Here is an 18,049-nt window from a genome sequence, read left to right as displayed (position 1 = left end):
GGGGGCAGATAGGGACCTGGCTAGGGTTTTGTGCTGTCTATCTGCTTCTTGCTGGGGAGGTAAAGTCCCTCAGTGGAAGGGACAGCGGGCAAGCGCAGCTGAGGCAGTGTGGTGAGCATCTGAGGGTGCTCAGGACGGGGGTACTCACAGGCGGTGGGCTGTCCTTGGCAGCACTTGCACGGCCTCATCCAGCACCTTAAGGCCCATCTCCCAGTCATTCTTGTCAGCATGGCTGTTGAAGAGCAGGGTGTAGAGCGCGGCACGGAGTGTGAGGTCATCCTCAGCCCCTAGGGCAAAGAAGAGATGGGGTGTCAAGGGGGCCGGGCAGCCAGCTCCCTGCCAACTGACTTGGTGCCCTCTGACTCCATACCCCTTACTTCCTCACAAGCCATGTCATAGTCTTCCATTCATACACGGACACCGGAAGTTGCCATGTAGGACTGGTGGTAGAACAGTGTGGCTCCTGCCCATAGCCCACCATGGCTTAGGCACTCCTCTGTCTGAGGGAACCAGCTCCAAGTGTCCCTTCTGGTCACCACCTCTCTCTGTACACTGGCTTTGAGGACCTTCCTAAAACTCTCATGGAGTCTTTCGGTTGCCCAGCACATGGTCTGAGGGTCAGTGTGCCAAGATTTTGGAGTCTTCAATCTCCCGTGAGCCCTCTCTTCTTAGAAAGCCTGTTAGTTTTCTTCTAATCTAAAAGTAAACATGACCACGAGGAAAAAGAAACCCACTCTTTCCTCTACTCATCCCTGGAACATTCAGGGAAGACTGCAGGCCTTGCCACTAAACTTGCCACCTATCTCCAGGGCCAACCCTGCTACTGAACACAGAGGTGAGTCTCGCTGGCCATGGTTGGCAGGGGTCCTGCTTTTCTTTTTGCTGTTGTTCTCATGCCCACTGTCCTAGCATAGGGGATGCTGGGTCAAGGACTGAACATGTCCATGGCTCTTGCCACATGTTGGCTGAGAGATGACACCATGAGGCCTTGCCAGCTTTCTTCTAATCCAAGATAGGCTTGAAAAACTGGCCAACCTCAGGTACTCAGGGACCTCATAGTTCCTTTAGTTTGAGTTTATTATCTGAACCTGTCAGCTCACTGGAGGGAGTTGCTCTGCGCATCCATCCACAATTCACTAGCCTAGCCTCCACTTATATTCTTGGTTCCTCTTTGGTCTATACCAGATCTATCACGGTGTTACCACACCAATCAGTGGGTAAGAGACTTAGGGCAGAGACCCTGCTTGTCAAACCTCCCGGCCACCCAGCAGCACCCTACTGTCCTCACATACAGAGGCTCGGATCCAGGCCTGGGGAGAGGGGCCAAGGCTTGGGAGAGCTGAGCCCTGAGCCAGAGGACCACCCTCATCTGACTAGCTCCAGCTCTTCCCCACACTGGACGTGAGAATTTCCCACGCTGTTACTCCTTCATTCTCCGCCTTTCTCATCAGCTGGATTTTTTTTTTTTTTTTGGTCTGTTTGAAAGTGTGCCTCCTTTTACAGAATTCCTGCTTGCCTGGCTTTACCTTCTGACGCTTTTCCTCTGGAACGGAGGTGGTTTTGTTGTTACTGTTAGTGTGTTTGAGGGAAAGTTTCACTAGGTAGTTCTGGCTGTCCTGGAGCAGTGTAGACAAGGCTGGCCTCTGACTCATAGCCACCTGCTTGCTTCTACTTCCTAAGTGCTGGGATTAAAGGTGTGGGATAAAAGGGATTAAAGATACCACATCTGGCCCAGAGAGGGAGGGGTTTTTGTTTGTTGTTGTTGTTTTATGCGTATGAGGTTTTTGTTTGCTTGTTTGTTTTGTTTTAAAGATTTGTGTCTGTGTACTGCATGTGTGACTGTGCCCATGATGGCCAGAAGGCCGTCCGATCCCCTGGAACTGGAGTGACAGATGGCTGTGAACAACTGTGTGGGTGCTGGAAATTGAACCTTGCTTCTCTGGAAGACACCAAGTGTTCTTGGCAGCGGAGTGGGGATGTCTGAAGCCACAGACACCCTGACCTACCCAGTAATGGTTTCCAGGGCTGAGTGCCGTTTGACTTCCAGCTTCTGACTGGCACCACATTGAACAAGCTGACTCAACTGGCCATCACATCTCCTGGAGCCTGAGCCAGGCCTGCCTCTCGGACTATGTTATGTTATCTGTATTGTTTTTCTTTCAATGTCTGCCAATATTTGAAACTCTGGGGTTTCAGTACTCTGTTTACTTATATATGGTCATGTGTTTGTCCTTAATTGTAAGTCAGTTTTACCTGTGAATAGATTAACATGCTCAAGGCAGGGCCCGCTATCTGTTCTGCAGTGCCAAATACACACAGGGCTCTTGATTGATAGGAAATCTTATCATAAGAAGAAAACGTATTCTTTTTGAAAAATTGAAATCCCTGTTGTTCTGAGGTCAGAGTGGTGTTTTCCTGTCCTTGTTTTGCAGAGGAGTGCACCTCCACATTTTTTCCAATGGTAGAAACACGATTAAGGGGAGGACAAGACTCATCTATCAGCGTAGCTGAGGTCTTAGAGGAAGGCTCTCCCCTTTAGTAGGATGGAGAACCGGGGCTGAGCATTCTCTGTACAGGATCGGTTGTCATGGGCTCTTAGGGGAAAACATCAAGTAAGAAGCGGACACACTCGTGGGCATGGTCCCGATTAAGGTGCCTCGTGTAGGGGCACAGGATGTAAGACATGGGATGCGCAAACTCCCAGGGCTCTCCCACTGGCCACAGCGCTACCAACCTGGGAGGAACTGGACTTCAGGACCTGTCCCTCCAGTCTGGAAGTCAGCTGTTGGCCATTGGTGCAGAGGCAGTGTTTTCTCTGTGTCCTTAAGTGAAACAAACACACGGCATTTGTTGGAAGGAACTCACGTGATCTTCTGTCTTGGCACTAATTAGTGCCAGTCAAAAACGAAAAGAAAACAAGAGAAAACAAATTACCAAAGAGAAAAGAGAGAACAAAAAATGCTGCAAAATTTCGGAACCATCAAGTCACAAAAATTAGGTACATACACCATACATGCCACATGTGTACAATATCATATAATGCATACTATATCATACATCATATTATAACACACTATACTATACCTAGGCCATACCATACGCATACTATGCATGCCAGAACCCCCTGTGCCATATATAAACAACGCCACATCATACTACACTGTACTACATGCTCTCATACCATATTCAACACACAACATCATACACATTCCATGCACATCATAGCATAATACACAACCATACACATATCACATCACACATATATTTCACCACACATAACAGATTGTAACCAACACGCCACACCATACCTCACTACTATACCATATCAGGCTTAGACCCCCCTACACACACGTGTGTGTGTGTGTATACTATATCCAACACATACCACACCATATGTATATACCAAATACTATACCACACATACCCCACCATATCACCCACACGCCATATAATATGTACCACATACCATACAACATATACCATCTGCATATCACATCACAACACAACGTACACACATCAGTATCCCACAGATGCTACACATCCCACATTATACACACATATACAGCACACAGACTACTCCCCTAACACAAGCTAGTTGTTTCCAATGATGCGAAACATGTTAAATCAATGGAATAAAAAAAAAAAATTAAAGACCTGTGGGTGCAGTGAAAGCGATGCGCAGACAAGCTAACAGCTGTGAAGACCCCTGCCAATAATCAACCTCAAACCAATAACCTACCAATAACCAATAACCAATAACCTACCTTCAATTCTCCAGGTACCGGAAAAAGATTAAACTAACTTCGGAACAGCAGAGGGAAAGAGATATACACCACTGCAAACAGGGGAAACTGCTGGTTCAAAGTTGTTTAAAAAGAAGAGGAAATGGGAAGGGATTGTGGACTGGAGGAGGGGAGGTCAGAGGCTCTGTGGTTGACCAGGAACCTTGTGCCTCTCTGGGACCTGGAGAATGCAGTGTTATCCAGCAGGGGAAGTTGTGTAAGAGTTATCTGGTAGAGGAGGTGCCCAATGTGCGTCACATCTTGTGGAGGGACATGTCCTATGGAAGCCATGTCCCACAGGGGCTGTGTTCAGTGAGAGTTGTGTTCCAGTCAAGCCGTGCCCCCAAGGCAGCCATATTCTGTGGGAGCCATGCTGTGAGACTGTCCTTTCCTGTGAGTCTGGCCAGGCCTGAGGGTACAGGCCTCCTAGGAGCCTAACTTGTGTCCCTGTGGCACCTGCTTCTTGTGCTCCGTCTTGTTGATGATGCTGATGATTCTCTGGAGGGAGCCCTTGGCCTTCTTTCTGTTGGCCCGTGAGGACAGAAGTGGGAGCCATGCGTTCCAGTAGTGCCGAGCGGCCATCATCACCAGGGAGCTGCTGTTTGCCAGGCCCCCAAACCTGAAGTGACATGTGTCATCTGAAAAAACCCAATAGGCTGCCCGGCCGCACCCACGCCTTTCCCCCTGGTACATCCATCGCCAGGAGTTTCTGTGCCTTGTAGGGAAGGGTTGCAATCAGAGTAGTCTAGCTCTGGCTCTGAATGGCAGGCACTGTGGTAGTGCGAGCCTAGTGTACCCCCCCTTAGCTCCTCGGGTGCCGACCACGTCCCAGGGATCTCCTAACCTGGCCCTTGCTGTGTCCACCTGTCCCCTGCTTCTTAAGCCCTGGATGCTTAGGGACCTTCCAGACATACTTTGCATCCACTGAGCTCACAGCTCTGTTGAGCTTCTCCCAGTGCTTCCCACAGATGCCCCGGTGTCTGTGAGCTCAGTTGCACGACAGAACGTAGACAGAGGCTCGCCACTACTACATGACTCCTTCTTTGGGACTCAGTAATGTCCCATAGCACCATGGTGGCACTACCCCTGCTTTTGGCTTCCCCTTACATACCTGGCTTCCCAGTTGCATACCTGGCACTTTCCACAAAGGCCTTGGCTGCTGCTAGCCGTAGCTGCTTCCTGCCTTTCAAGTTTTCCATGATGCTACGGCCCTTGATGCAGGACACCATGCACAGCATTTCTGCTGCAAGCATGGCGTTGATCCTAGAGAGGATACAGGGCGATTTAGAGGGGAGCTGGAAAGTGATGCATGCTGAGCTCCACTGGCTGCAAATGTCCTTTCGCCCATTCCCCTGCAAATGCAGCCAAGGTCAGAAGCGCATTTCTACCTTTCCTGTGCCTTAGGGACTCACCCAACTGATTGACAGTGCAGGGCAAGTGATTTCCCTCCTGACCTTACCAGTGAACTGAGATGACTACATCCGGCCCGGGGGCCTGGGTGTTTGGGACACTCACTAAGGGGATGGTCTTCCTTTCACAGAGATACTACACATCAAGACTCGTGGTGGTTCCTGGAGATAACTACGCACAGAGGACTTCTGGGGGGTGTGGGTATCAGCTCTGTAGGTGCCTGGCTGATGGGTTCTCAATTACCTTTATGATAGATCCCAAATCAGAACTAACTGACCAGAGTCCAGTGAACCCACAGAACCATAAGACAGATTACTCAACTGGCTTTTCGCTGCTAGTTTCTGGGGCTTTCCATGCATCAGTAGACTAGCAGAACTACCTGTTGGGCTCAGCCAGGCTCTGTTTCCTGGGCTCAAAAGGAAGTCTTGCCCAGGTGGTCCGTACTCTGTACTTAGAGAGGCAGGCAGGCCTACAGGACCACCTCGGAGCATCGCCGCAGCTCCTCAGACCCTCCCATTCCCCAAATTCAGTGGAGCTGTGATCCAGGTACATGCAGTATGGGGGCGGGGGTGCGGTGAGGGTGGGGCGGGAGGGGGAGGGCATGTTCTGGCTGCTTAGCTCAGCCACTCAGATCTTATTCTGTGAGTGATAAACTTGTTCTGAGAACATTTCATTTTAGGTTCTGGGGCTTTGGAAGACAGGTACCTGCTTGCTGGAGCAAACAACCACATATGCTCTGGAGAGCCAATAGAGGAAGGTGCATCTGACCCTTAGCCTGCGAAGACCTACTAGCTGTACAGTGGGAATGTGTGGTCTCGAGATAAACTGAGGCTGTGTGGTAATTAAGATCCCCTTTAGAGGTGGTAGGTTGGTGTACAGAAGGTTGAGGCCCGATCCTGGGGAGTAACAATTAGCAATTTTGATCTTTTTATACGGGGCCACACCACTCAAAAAAGAGGTACGCCGAAGCCCGCAGGGTGCAACAACAATAGTCACCAGCAGGGGGCAGCAACGGTCTATAAAAGATTCTCAGAGACCTTAGTGAGGAGCTCAGCATTGCCCCCTCCAGGTTTCTTGTTTGTATGCATGGGCATCTTTGCTTTATTCCAGGGATTTCCTTTATAAATTAGAATTGACTTAGTATTTCTGATGGAAGAGTGTGCTAGCCTGGCCTGGTGCTGTGCCCAGCTCTCCTCCTGTGCCCAAGCAGGTGGTGGCTGTGTGCAGTAGCCCAAACAGCAAACAACGACCCTTTCTGCAGGGATGCTCAATTCTTTTTTCTCCTAAGGATGACTTTTGAGTGATAGAAGTGGATCTTGCTTGCAGGTCGAACATGACCACTTCCTCCAGCTCTGGTCTGACCCTACAGGGTGCGACTTCTAAGTCTGCAGTCACCTTACGACCTCCCCTTGTCCATCTTCCCTGCAGAGCTGTGGTAAGTGGATTTCAGCTACTCTGCCCTCCCTCTTCCAACTTACTACAAGATTAAAGTAAGAGCGAGATGCGTGTGGGTGAGAAGGCTCAGTGGTAAAGGCCGTGCCCTCCAAGGCCAGGGCACCAAAAGGTGTTGTGTTCATTTCTCTTCTTGTGACTGTGACCAAATTCCTGATAAGAGCAGTTGAAAGTGTATAGGGCTTTTGGTTCACAGTTGAGCCAGATTCCCTGCTGCAATATGAGAGGAATGTAGCCTAATCTCCTGGTTGATTTTTCTACTCTCCTGCGCTCTGCCAGAACGGTCCATTCAGTCCTACAGCTACGAACTCTTCCACATTCCTCCTACTAGCCGGTTCTAAAGGCCCATGAACACATGGTCAGATACTCGGTACACATATCGTGTTCACATTGTAAGTCACGGGCTTCTGCCGACTCTCAGCAGTTGTCTGAACACAGCCTTGGACCTGCCACCGTGTGCAGGACACATGCTTGTCCTTGCCTTCACGGGGCAATCAGGACCAATCAGGAGGCAGATATCGCACGCCCCCTAAACCCTGCCAACACAGGCTGGCATTACTTCCACACCAGGACCACGGCTCAGAAAGCAAGACTGGTAGACATGGCCCGAGACTGGGGACGTGGGCAAGGGGAAGAACTTGGTGGATTTAGGGAACACTGACCAAACTGTCCACCAGGCAAAGGAAGCACCTTTGTAGCCCTGGGTCATGACTCTGTCTTTCAGGAGACAGAGGACTCAGGAAAAGAGTCAAAAAGAAGAGCCCCAAGGAAGACAATTTTGACTACGTGGCCATTTGTCACAACACTGCTTTTACAATAGCCCCATGTTCAGGAAAAAGGAAAGACTAAACCTTTTGATCACAAATCAACATGGTGATCAGCATGGTGGAACATTGTTGAAACCATGAAGACAGACGGAAGTGTTCTGGTGCTAGACTGACTAAGAACTGTCCTCCCCTACCCCAGGCTCATGTGTTTGAACACTGGCTCCTAGCTAGTGGCACTGTTTTGGGGAGGTTGTGGGACCTTTAAGAGGTGTCACCTTGCTAGTGGAATCCAGTCATTGAGGACAGGCAATGAGGGTTTGTAGCCTGGCTGTACTTTCTCCCCACTCCCTGTTTCCTGTTCTGATGAACAGAATGTGTGTGATTCCCAACAGCACACTTCAGCTGCCTTCTCATAGCCTGCCCCTATGCTTTCCCTCTGCAGTGGACTGCAGCCTGAAATCATGAGCCAAAATTAACCTTTCAGTCCACAGCAGTGAGAAAAGCAACTAAAACCATCTGTGACTTGGGATTTCCAGCAGTTGCCATGGGTACTGTCTAACAAGCAAGGTGATGGCCTGTCCGGGAGCGTCCTCCAGTGACACTCTATTTCAGTTTAACACATCTTGTTTCAGACAAAATCACCTTGGTAAAGCTGTCTGCATCAGGGTCGGAATGTGGTTGAACTGTGAACCACATAGGTCCCCTAAAGTCATCTGCTGAAATCTAATTCCCCAGTAGATGGTGATTAGTAGGGGGGTATTGGGAAATGAGGTACTGTGGTGTAGTGCTGGAGCCTCAGGATGGGAATTCTGCCCCAGAGAGGAGTAGAAAGGAGCTTCTTGCCTTTTCTTTCATGTGACGCGTGGCAATCTTTGAACTAGACAGAGACATTCTCTAGACACTAACTGAACTTGAACATCAGCTTCTACACCATGAACAAGAAGTCCCCAGTTCTTAGGCTTCTCTAGTTGTGGTATTGTATCACAGTAGCTTCAACTAGGAGAACCATCCACTCTTAGCTAGATCAACACAGGCACCTGCTGTGTAGACGTCCTAACTGAGGCCTCATTGACACTGAGCTCCATGAAACCTGCTCCCTGTGTCGTTCTAGAGCACACAGCCAGAAGCAGGCGAAGGACCACCAGGTTCCTGCCAGCCATCCCTTGGACAGCAGGTCTGTGCCTCTGGCCCCTGGTCTGGCATGGGGACTCACTCCTCGCTCTGCTTCTCTGGGGGATGCTACTGTATGCCTCTAGGACATCACTGTGGAAGTCACTTACGGTTCAAATAGCCTCAGGTGCTTGAGGCCCATCTGTATGGCATTCTGAGAACACGAAATGGTGACCTCATGGTCATGGGCCATATAGGCGAAGTGGGTGAGGCGTGTCAGGGTCTGCAGCTCTACCAGATGGTCTGACCAATTGCACTCGGAGGCCATTTTCACCACCTTACCAGGGAGTGAAGCAGGGGAGAAGGACATCACATTAGTGACAATGACTACCTAGTGATCTGCGGCTCTCAACAATGGCCATGCTACCACCCCAGAGAGCGCCATGAATCCCATGCTGTCTGCACATGCTTAGCAAGCATGCAGACATGGGTCACTCAGCAGAAGTAGTTCTAGACAGATTACCCATCTGTGAAGCAATGCGGAATTCAACACTGATCTCGGCTGCTGCATGCTCACTGATTTCCCATCACACAGCCACCTCTAGACCAAGGACAAGGTACATCTGTCTGTGCTGAGGTCTTAGAAGAGGAATACAGACCAGAGAAGCATCCTCCTCACACTAGTGGAATGGGTGGTTCTATACAAAGGCCAGACATGTGTGCTTTGAGCAAAGGCAGCTGTCGGGATACAGCGGGAACTGTAGTGCCCATGTGGATGTGGATGTGGATGTGGATGTGGGTTTGAGTGCTGACTGCCTCAGGCAGGATCCCAAGCCTCGGCCTCCTCGACTCTCCTGGATGGAGGTTGTTGAGTTACCTCCTGGGACACTTGGGGAAACCCACCTGACCTAGGGGGGGCACAGTGAAGTCCATGAGGCCCAACCCGTTGCACGAGTACATCTCAAGGGCAACTAGGACTCTGGTCACCGAGTTGATGTCTTCATTGGTACCCTGGAAGGATAGATGGGCTAAGTGTCCAGCTGCCCAGGGAACAGGGAAGGGAAGCAGTGGAGACCTTAGCCGCTTGTGAGATAACCCTGTGTAGCACTGTTCTCAGGGAACAGCCAGACCACAGTATTCGGAATGTTGATCTCCTAGGCTATTCTGGTAAAGTTAACCTCTACATTATTCTCTTAAGCATCAAGGTCTGAAGTCTGTACACTCCTGGGCCTTGAAGACAGTGTTTGGCTACTAAGGAGGGCTTTCTAGAGGGAGAAAGCTGCTGAGTCCTGGTCGCTGGTACGGGATGTCTCTCATGGACCCCTCCTCTGCCTGGCCCCAAAATAACCGGATCTTCTGACCCCTCCCCCACTCTCCCTTACCCCATTCTCCCCACCCCTACGGCTCCTTGTAGTGATTTCCTTGCTGCAGAGTCAGGGAAGTGGTGGGGATCCTTGAGTTCATACTGTTCCTTTCTTCCCAGACCTGTTCCCACAGTCCTTTGTGTTTGAGGAAGGGGAAGGTGGGGCGCCAAGGAGATGACTATCAATGAGTGTCCGTCACCCACAGAGGCCTAGAACTCAGAGGCTCTCACAAGAGCAGCAATTTTGGTGAGGGTAGAGGGGGCAACCTCAGACCTTGCTAGTTGGAAGTCGTCCCTTCCCAGCAACTGTGGCCATGTCTAAGACCATGATGAGAACACTGGGGAGGGCAGTCTGTGGGTCCTAACATCCTCAGCACCTGCCATTCATCGATGGCTAGCCGCTGACCAATCTGCTGCTGCAGGAGCTGCTTGGCCTTCACCCAGGTGGAGATGAGGTGCTGCCGTACGTTGGTGGGGACGATGTCTTCCGGCATGTTCCCATTCGTGAGGCTCAGTGCGAATTCACAGACCTAAAACACGCGCATCTTCACCGTGAGGCAAATCTAAGGGGAGACCTTGAGCACTCCTCCCTCCAGCTTTCCGCCTGGCTCCGTGCACCCAGGCATCAGGTTCTCCTGCGGCCGCACCCCTGGGCTGCAGGGCAGGGTTACCTCCACAGCCGATCTGATCTCGGATAAAGCGGAAGAGTCCAGTGGACCGTGAACCAAGATAGGGCGTACAATCCTTTTCGACTTTTCAGGTGTCTGGGTGGGAATCCAGCTGATGATCAGGCCTCGAGCAAGGGCATTACAGAGCATGACCAGCATGACTGAGTCCCTGGAGGGTGACATGAGAGCTGTGACAGCCAGGGCAGAACAGTGCGTAGCCCATGCAGAACCTCACAGCCCCATAGCAGCTCACTCTGGCCCCAGGTAAGGGTGAGACAGTGGGTGTGTGTGCTTTAGAACATAGACCATAGGTGAGTCCAGCTCGCTTTCATTCCCCCCTCCTGCCTCCCTTCCTCCTGCCTCCTCCCTTCCTTCTTCCTCCATCCCTCCTCCCTCCCTCCCTCAGTCCCTCCGTCCCTTCCTTTCCTTCCTTCCTGGCAGGTTCTTACTATGTTGCCCTGGTTGGCCTGGAACTCACTTTGGAGACCAGGCTAGCCTCAAACCCACCCCAACACAAATGCTTTCAGATTTCTGACTTCTCATTCACCTAAATTTTAAAAAAAAAATGTAGTTATGAAATCGCACTTTCTCCCTACCCCCCCCCAGCCCAAGGCGCAAAGACTATGGAAGCTACTTCACAGAGTGCCTGGGCCTAAGCTGGCCTCTAAGCTGAGGGGAGTGAGGCAGGTGTGAGTTCTCTGGGCCATGGAGGTTATGTCGTTGTGGTACGGGCTCAGCGTGTCCTCCATGCACAGGCCTGACCTATGCCAACTTGTCTCTGATTGCTGTTACAGTGGTCACGCCTGACCCCGCAGCTATGACTCTAGAGCACAAACACTTGTGAGTGCTCACACCCACCCTGTGTATCCAGTGACCTTGACGATGTTCAGGAGGTGGAACAGGGAGTCCACCAGCTCTTTCTGCCTCCCGGCCAAGATGAGATGCCGGTTGTGGTTCAAAACATAGACCACGGCGTTCTGCACAATCCAGGATTCCCCTAACTCCTGCCCAAGTTCTGCAGCGCGCAGCCAGTTGTTCATGGCATACTGTGACAAACTTTCTATCCAAGTCCTGAAACAACACACCATGCAGCAGTCAGCTCCATGCCCAGCCTCCCATACACCGCCGCTGAAGTGAATGTGGGCTCTCCTGGTCATCCCCCCTCCAGTCTTCAAGGTATCTCCATCTAGTTGTACAGGCCAGGGATTCAGGCTCTGCTCTACTCATGCAACTGTCCCCAAATGCCCCTGATCACACCTGGGCCTAGCTAGCCATTGCCACCATATCCTGGCTTTCCCTCCTATCCAGATATTGGCAGCTCCCTCTCGCTGTTCCTCTCGTGCTATGAGTCCTACAGGCCCATCTAACAGCTCTCTGCTTTGCAGAGGAATGCTGGCCTTAAGCGCTCGCCCAGGCTGCCTCCTGCCATGTCTGGGTCTGCCTTCACCTCCTGGCTCCTAGACACTCTGTGGCTGTGCGTGCCTCTGGTGCACATTGGTTGCTGGGTGGCGGTACCTAGAGCAGGGCAAGGAAGCCGCTCACCACAGTGCACACAGCGGAAGTGATTCTCTCCCATCAACCCAGGCCGGGCAACTTCTTCCCACCAGGGGCCCAGCGGGCATTTTAGTGAGTGGCTAAAGTCTCTAGTCTTCCCTTTGTTTTTACAGTTGTTTGATTTGTCCAAGCCCATCTCGGCTGTGGTTGCATCCTGAGCTAGAATGTGTACAGCTCACTTCAACTACAACTGGGCCTGGGCAAATGAGGCAGGTTCTTAAACACTTGGTGTACAGCACTGGTTCTCAACCTTCCCAGTGCTATGACCATTGACTACGGTTCCTCATGTTGTGGTAACCCCCCAACCATAACATTATTTTCATTACTACTTCCCAGTTACGAATCATACAGTAAATATCGGATGCGTGACCCTGAAAGGTTAAGAAACGCTGGTCCACAGTGTGGCTAGGGCTCTCACCCACCTGTATGTGATCCACTCTGAATTACTCTCTGGTGGCTCAGGCACATAGCCAGCTGGGTGTTGGCTCAAGTCCTCAGGAGGAATGGCCTGGTTGTTCAGCTGTATACCTTCCAAGCGCAGGAAGTGGACGGTGGCCTGGGAGGAAAAACCCAGTCAGAGAAGTCACTGCTAGGCAGACCCGCCAGCCCTGGGGGAAACACACAGCAAAGCCTCCTGCCTGAAACTCTGCTTTTGAAAAAGCCAGACACAAGTTAGAAGGGGTCCATGCTGGATTCGCATATCCCACCTGCCTCACCACCCGTCCAGTCTGAGAATCTCGACAAGAAAGGAGCTTATTTCAAAAGCACGGCCTGTGCCCATTATGCTTCCGCGGGAGAGAACAGTCTTCATGCTCTCCCATGGCAGCTAGCCGACTGCTCATTTCCCGAAGTCTCCTAAACTTGCCCTGCCACGTCGAAGGCTATGAAGCCCACCCAGCAGGGGGATGGGTGGGAGGACACAGGTCAGGCCAGCCCCACACTGGTAAACCAGTTAGTCTCAGCCACTAATCTCCTGCCTATCAACTCTTGTCTCTTCTATCTGGCAGTTTTAGCTTTGGTCATGTTGTCCCAAGACTCTAATGGAGCAAACAGCTGTGTGCCCGAGCCTCTGCCTTGTGTCCACTGAGGAAGACCAAAGAGATTGTTGTAGCCACTGTGAGGGTAAAACAGTGCCTCTGGCATTGGTCCCGGAATGGAGGCAGAGAGCTCACACTCAAGGGCTTTGGTTGCAGCTGGGTTGCAATACGTGCGGTTAGCTTTGGGCAGAGCCCCAAAAGCACTGGGCATTGGGTCTCAGCATCCCTGTCTGTAAGGGAGCAAGCCTATTGGAGCTGGGAGCCGAGCTCCAGCTCAAGTCTCTGCTGGGTCCATGGAGCCATAAGGCAGATATCTCATCTCCTTCAAATGCTTCAAATATGACTTCGCACCCAGAATTCAGAAATTATTTCCAACAAAAAATGTATACCAACACATCACTCTTTTCTTATGCAGTCCTCGAGAACTGAGTTAATTTTCTCTCTACCGTACAGTTGTGTGTGTGTGTGTGTATGTGTGTGTGTGTGTGTGTGTGTATGCACACGTGCACATGCATGCACACACGCACACAGGGGGGAGCCTAACAACAAATATCTCAGGTGTGTTAACGGCCACAGCAACACTGGCAGCTACAATGGCCGAGACCTTGACGCACCTCAGCGCTGATGAACGCCACCTCTGCGATCTTCCTCAGCAGGTCAGGGGACATCTGCTTATTTAGGATCACCTCAGAGGGACCCTCAGTCTCGGAGCCCTCCATGCCTTTTTTCTTCTTCCCTGAGGGAAGAGCAGCAGGAAAGGGACTCTTTTTAAGCAATCAAAAGCATGGCAGCTCCTGCCCAGCCCTTTGGGGGACAAGCCCTTCAAGACGGACAGCATGGGCTGGTATAACCTTTGGATCACTGCCACTACTCGTCGGCTGTAAGCACAGCTGCCACTCACTGCTGCTGGGACCCATTTTCTGAAATGGCGCCATGGCCATGTGGAATCTGTACAGTCCTCCCCTGAGCTTTAAGTCATTTGTGGTTGACTGTGACAGTGACTGCAGTGTGGATCGCTGATGAAGGGAATGTTTAGGGGATAAAGGTCCAGGAAGCAGGCTGTGTGTGCTCAGCAGGATATTTCCAGGCTTCAGTGGCTGACCCTGTGGCCGTGAAGCTCACAGATACAGAGGCCTGATCAAATATGTACTCAGAAATGTTGCTATGTGTGAAAAGACTCTTCTAAACCCAGACACATGGCCAGGGCTCTTCCAAGAGGTGGCCACTGGCTCTCTGCTGCTCGGTGTCCCTTGGTGGGACCTACCGGTGGTGCCACAGCCACCAGAGGCTCATGAAGCCCTAAGCTCAGCTGACCCAATATGCCAGGGGACGCATGGCAAGGATGTGTACCTCGTTTTGGCTTTGTGGACTTCTTTGACTTGGCATTGTCATACAGGAGGCAGAAGCGGGTTGCCGTGCGACAGACATCCCACACGTCTTGCTGCCAGGCAACCTTGGCCAGCTCAGCCCAAATCACAATTCTGCTCATCAGGGTCCAGGTGGTGAGAAGGAAACACAGGTGACATTAGGATCACCCAGAAGGGCTGTTCCAGGAGAAAGCCACCCCATAGCATCCAGGTGTCAAGCAGTGGCTTGAGACATGGAGGTGCCACTGGCTGAGGGTGTGAGTGGGGAGATAGTCGGAGATTTGGGGTCATAACCAGGGGTCAGAGCTGGAATAATTCCTGGGGTCAAGGCCCAGAGGTGAGAGCTAGGCTTGTCCCCAACATCATGTACAGCTCTCTTGTTGTCCTATCCCCACTGCCAGTGGCACTTCTGGTCATTTAACAATGGGAAATGCTCCCACATAAATCATTTCCCTGCACTTGGTGTGGACGGGCATCCCTGGGTCAGGGGTCACTGTGGTGAGCTTGGCCAGCATGAGCTAATACTAGTCCAACTGTTCCACAGGAGGAAGCCACACCCTCAGCATAGGGGCTGTGTGTGGCACATTGGTGGCTTGTGTCATCTGGCACAGGTCCCAGGCAGCCATGAACTTGGTTCCTGGATGAAGGTTTCAGCTGACCGACCCTCCTTGCTGGCCCACCTCTCTTTGTCATTCTCAAATCCCAGCCGCCGCAGGTGCCCAGCCGCTTTGTCCACGCAGAGGGTGTGATGTCGAGCTTTTGCATAGAGGTAGGTGAAGCGGCCCTTGATTTTTCCGATGGAAACTGAAAGCAGAAGATGGCCGAGATGAAAACCGTGGCAGGGTTGGACATAGAATGGCACTGCCGAGCCAGGCAAACAGGCCCAGAGTCTACAAATGAGGTTTGGGCAGCCGAGCTCGTCTAGTAGTGTGAAGAGGACCCATCATCAGTACATCATCACCAGTGCATTGTCACTAGTGTATCACCAGGGCAGCATCACCAGGGCAGCATCACTAATGCACCATCACCAATGCATCCTCACCAGTGAAGAATCACCAGTGCAGTATCACCAGTGCAGCAACATCAGTGCGTAGTCACCAGTGCAACATCACCAGTGCACAGTCACCAGTGCAACACCAATGCATCATCACCAGTGCAGTGTCATTAATGTATCACCAGTGCCTCATTATCAGTGCATCGTCACCAGTGCACTGTCACCAGTGCATTGTCACTAGTGTATCACCAGTGCATCGTCACCAGTGCATCGTCACCAGTGCATCGTCACCAGTGCATCATCACCAGTGCATCGTCGCCAGTGCATCACCAGTACTTTTAGGCCAGCAATGGCACTGAGCTATTATGCACTGTGTGGAGCCTTCAGTCATCAGAGATGGTGAAGTGGAAACTTGTGGTCTATGTCAAATGATGTTTTCCTGAAGCAGACACAGGTGAGAGGAGGCTTTGCCATAGTGGACTTGTGAAAGGACAAGTGATGGAGGGGTGTAAATGTGACCCCACACAGTGGGAGGTGGCGATGGAGCATTGGCTAGGTTTGCCCTGCCTCACTATTCTTCACTAATGACAGGCATGCACTGGTTTGCCTTACATAGTGTTGATGATCTCCAGCAGTGGTGACGTCAGAGAGAAACTGGCCAAAGAACCTCTCAGGAGGTTCCTGCAGGAGCTCGCTGCTTCTGCAGCCTTGCCTCAGGTCATTTGGTGAGTGTTGCAGTTTCTCCAGGACTGAACTACAGCTGCTGGTTCATGCCTGGTGCCTGTCTGCCTAAAGGGCCATTCTGCAGCTGCTGAGTCGTGTTTGGTGTTTGCTACAGGACTGAACTGCTGCCCAAGAAGTCCAAGCTCACTCCCAAAGAACGATTGCTGAACAGGTCCACTCCCCCCATATCCTAATAACTTTTCTCTTCCACTACCTCTGCTAGGTGGTGGGCAAGAAGAATGGTTATAAAAATAGGCTACAAAAAATGTAGGACTGCCTATATGGGCTCACTAGCACCAGGCCTCTGACCTGCCCCCACATCCTGTCCTCTCGGGCAGCACCCACTGTCCATTTCAGGGCCCAGCAGTCTTGTCTCTTTCATGTGGCGGCTTTGAATCCTTTTTCAGCTCTAAGATGAATACCTATCCAGAGCTCTGCTTCACGGTGAGAGCCAGCTGTCCAGTGCAGAGTCAGGCACAGGAGACACCAGAGAGGAAGCTGGGGCTTGGGCCGGTGTGCACTGCCTTCCAGGTTGTGTTCTGCCTCCTCTGTGCTCCCCTATATAACACAGGTGTCCACTTGCTGGGGTAGCCTCCTTACTGGAGCCCCTACCTTAGTAAGTCTCAGAATCCCCTACTGCTGGGCGCTACGTCCTCTGGTGAAAATGCAGACTTGTGGGCAGTCATTTACGCTCATCTAATAAAATGAACCAACCAAGTTAGACACACCGTGTGATGGCAACAGATCAATGGCTGTGCAGACTCATGAGGGTCAGAATAAAACCAGATCAGTGCAAATGCCAAAGCAGATGGTGGTGTAAGACAACTCGTGGACCTGAAGGGCTATTTCAGAGGCTTTAATCATCCTAGCATAGGGCCACAACTTCATCCTCTCCATCCTGTGGCCTTGGACCCACAACATGGGCTACAGCCAACTCAACTCCAGTCTGTTGTCTCTGAAGCTCGAGTCCCTATAAGACTTTCATCAGAGCTGTGCTGTGCTGGAGGGAGCTCCAGGAGGATGCCCCCCACCAACTAAGACCTGCCTGCTGCTCTAGATACAGTGGCACTGCCTATATCTAGCCAGAGTTGCTGGCTTGTCCCCGAAAGCTGGGCTCAGCAGCCCCAACTAGGGTACAGCACTATGTTTTCCTACACTGGAAACAAAGTAAGTGGGGCCAGGTAAGTGAAATCTACTTAGCTTTGACCCAAAGAGCACCCCAGGACCACTGTCTTCATTCCTCATATGACACTATAGGCTGAGTTAGGTCCCCAGGCAGGACTCCAGAATAAAGTTTTGTTTTCAAGAGATGGGGTCTGAATAGGTGATGAGGCTGAAGAGAACATGGGGGGCAGTGTCTTGTTCAGTCTGACTCCTCATATAAAGAGGATAGTGAGGTTGGCATGTAGGACAGTCAGTGAGGCCATGAGGAAAGGATGACTATCTATAAGCCAAGGAAGCTGGTAGCATGAGAGACTAGCCCTCCACATTGCCATCACTCATGTCCAGCCTCTAGAACAGCGAGGTTGAGTCCTGGGGGGGGGGGTAGCATTCTGCTACTAATAGCCCTTTGTAGACACAATCTCTCTCTATTGCTTCCAGTGACTAATGAAGCGTGTCACCACAAGGTCCATGGCAAAGAGTTTGAGGGCGGCACTTACCCTTGGCTTCATTCTCGCTGTCCAGCACAATCTGGAAGGTGTCGGGGGCAAGAGCCAGGCCTGCGTTCACCAGGATTGCACGCTTTTTCCGAGCACTGTCTTTCAGGGTGGCTTTCTTTGCCTATAGACAGGATGATGTGCATGGTATCTGCGCCCCCCCC

General features: G+C 51.4%; 1 protein-coding gene across 1 annotated transcript in view; it reads right to left on the bottom strand.

Annotated features, from left to right (window-relative positions):
* Cfap46 (cilia and flagella associated protein 46) overlaps positions 1–18,049 on the bottom strand; it is an 86,279-nt gene that overhangs the window by 38,069 nt on the left and 30,161 nt on the right. Inside the window, exons 13-26 of the mRNA XM_032892355.1 lie at positions 17,889–18,009; positions 15,191–15,314; positions 14,494–14,624; positions 13,758–13,879; positions 12,529–12,662; positions 11,411–11,623; positions 10,556–10,721; positions 10,262–10,414; positions 9,425–9,532; positions 8,692–8,858; positions 4,914–5,045; positions 4,239–4,401; positions 2,735–2,822; positions 149–287 (exon numbers count right to left, since the gene is read on the bottom strand). Of these exons, the coding sequence (XP_032748246.1) occupies positions 149–287; positions 2,735–2,822; positions 4,239–4,401; positions 4,914–5,045; positions 8,692–8,858; positions 9,425–9,532; positions 10,262–10,414; positions 10,556–10,721; positions 11,411–11,623; positions 12,529–12,662; positions 13,758–13,879; positions 14,494–14,624; positions 15,191–15,314; positions 17,889–18,009 (1,961 nt within the window). The remainder of the gene's footprint in view (positions 1–148; positions 288–2,734; positions 2,823–4,238; positions 4,402–4,913; positions 5,046–8,691; positions 8,859–9,424; positions 9,533–10,261; positions 10,415–10,555; positions 10,722–11,410; positions 11,624–12,528; positions 12,663–13,757; positions 13,880–14,493; positions 14,625–15,190; positions 15,315–17,888; positions 18,010–18,049) is intronic.

This window comes from Rattus rattus, chromosome 2, assembly GCF_011064425.1.
Source record: "Rattus rattus isolate New Zealand chromosome 2, Rrattus_CSIRO_v1, whole genome shotgun sequence".
Lineage (NCBI taxonomy): Eukaryota > Metazoa > Chordata > Mammalia > Rodentia > Muridae > Rattus > Rattus rattus.
This window is presented reverse-complemented; position numbering and strand designations above follow the sequence as displayed.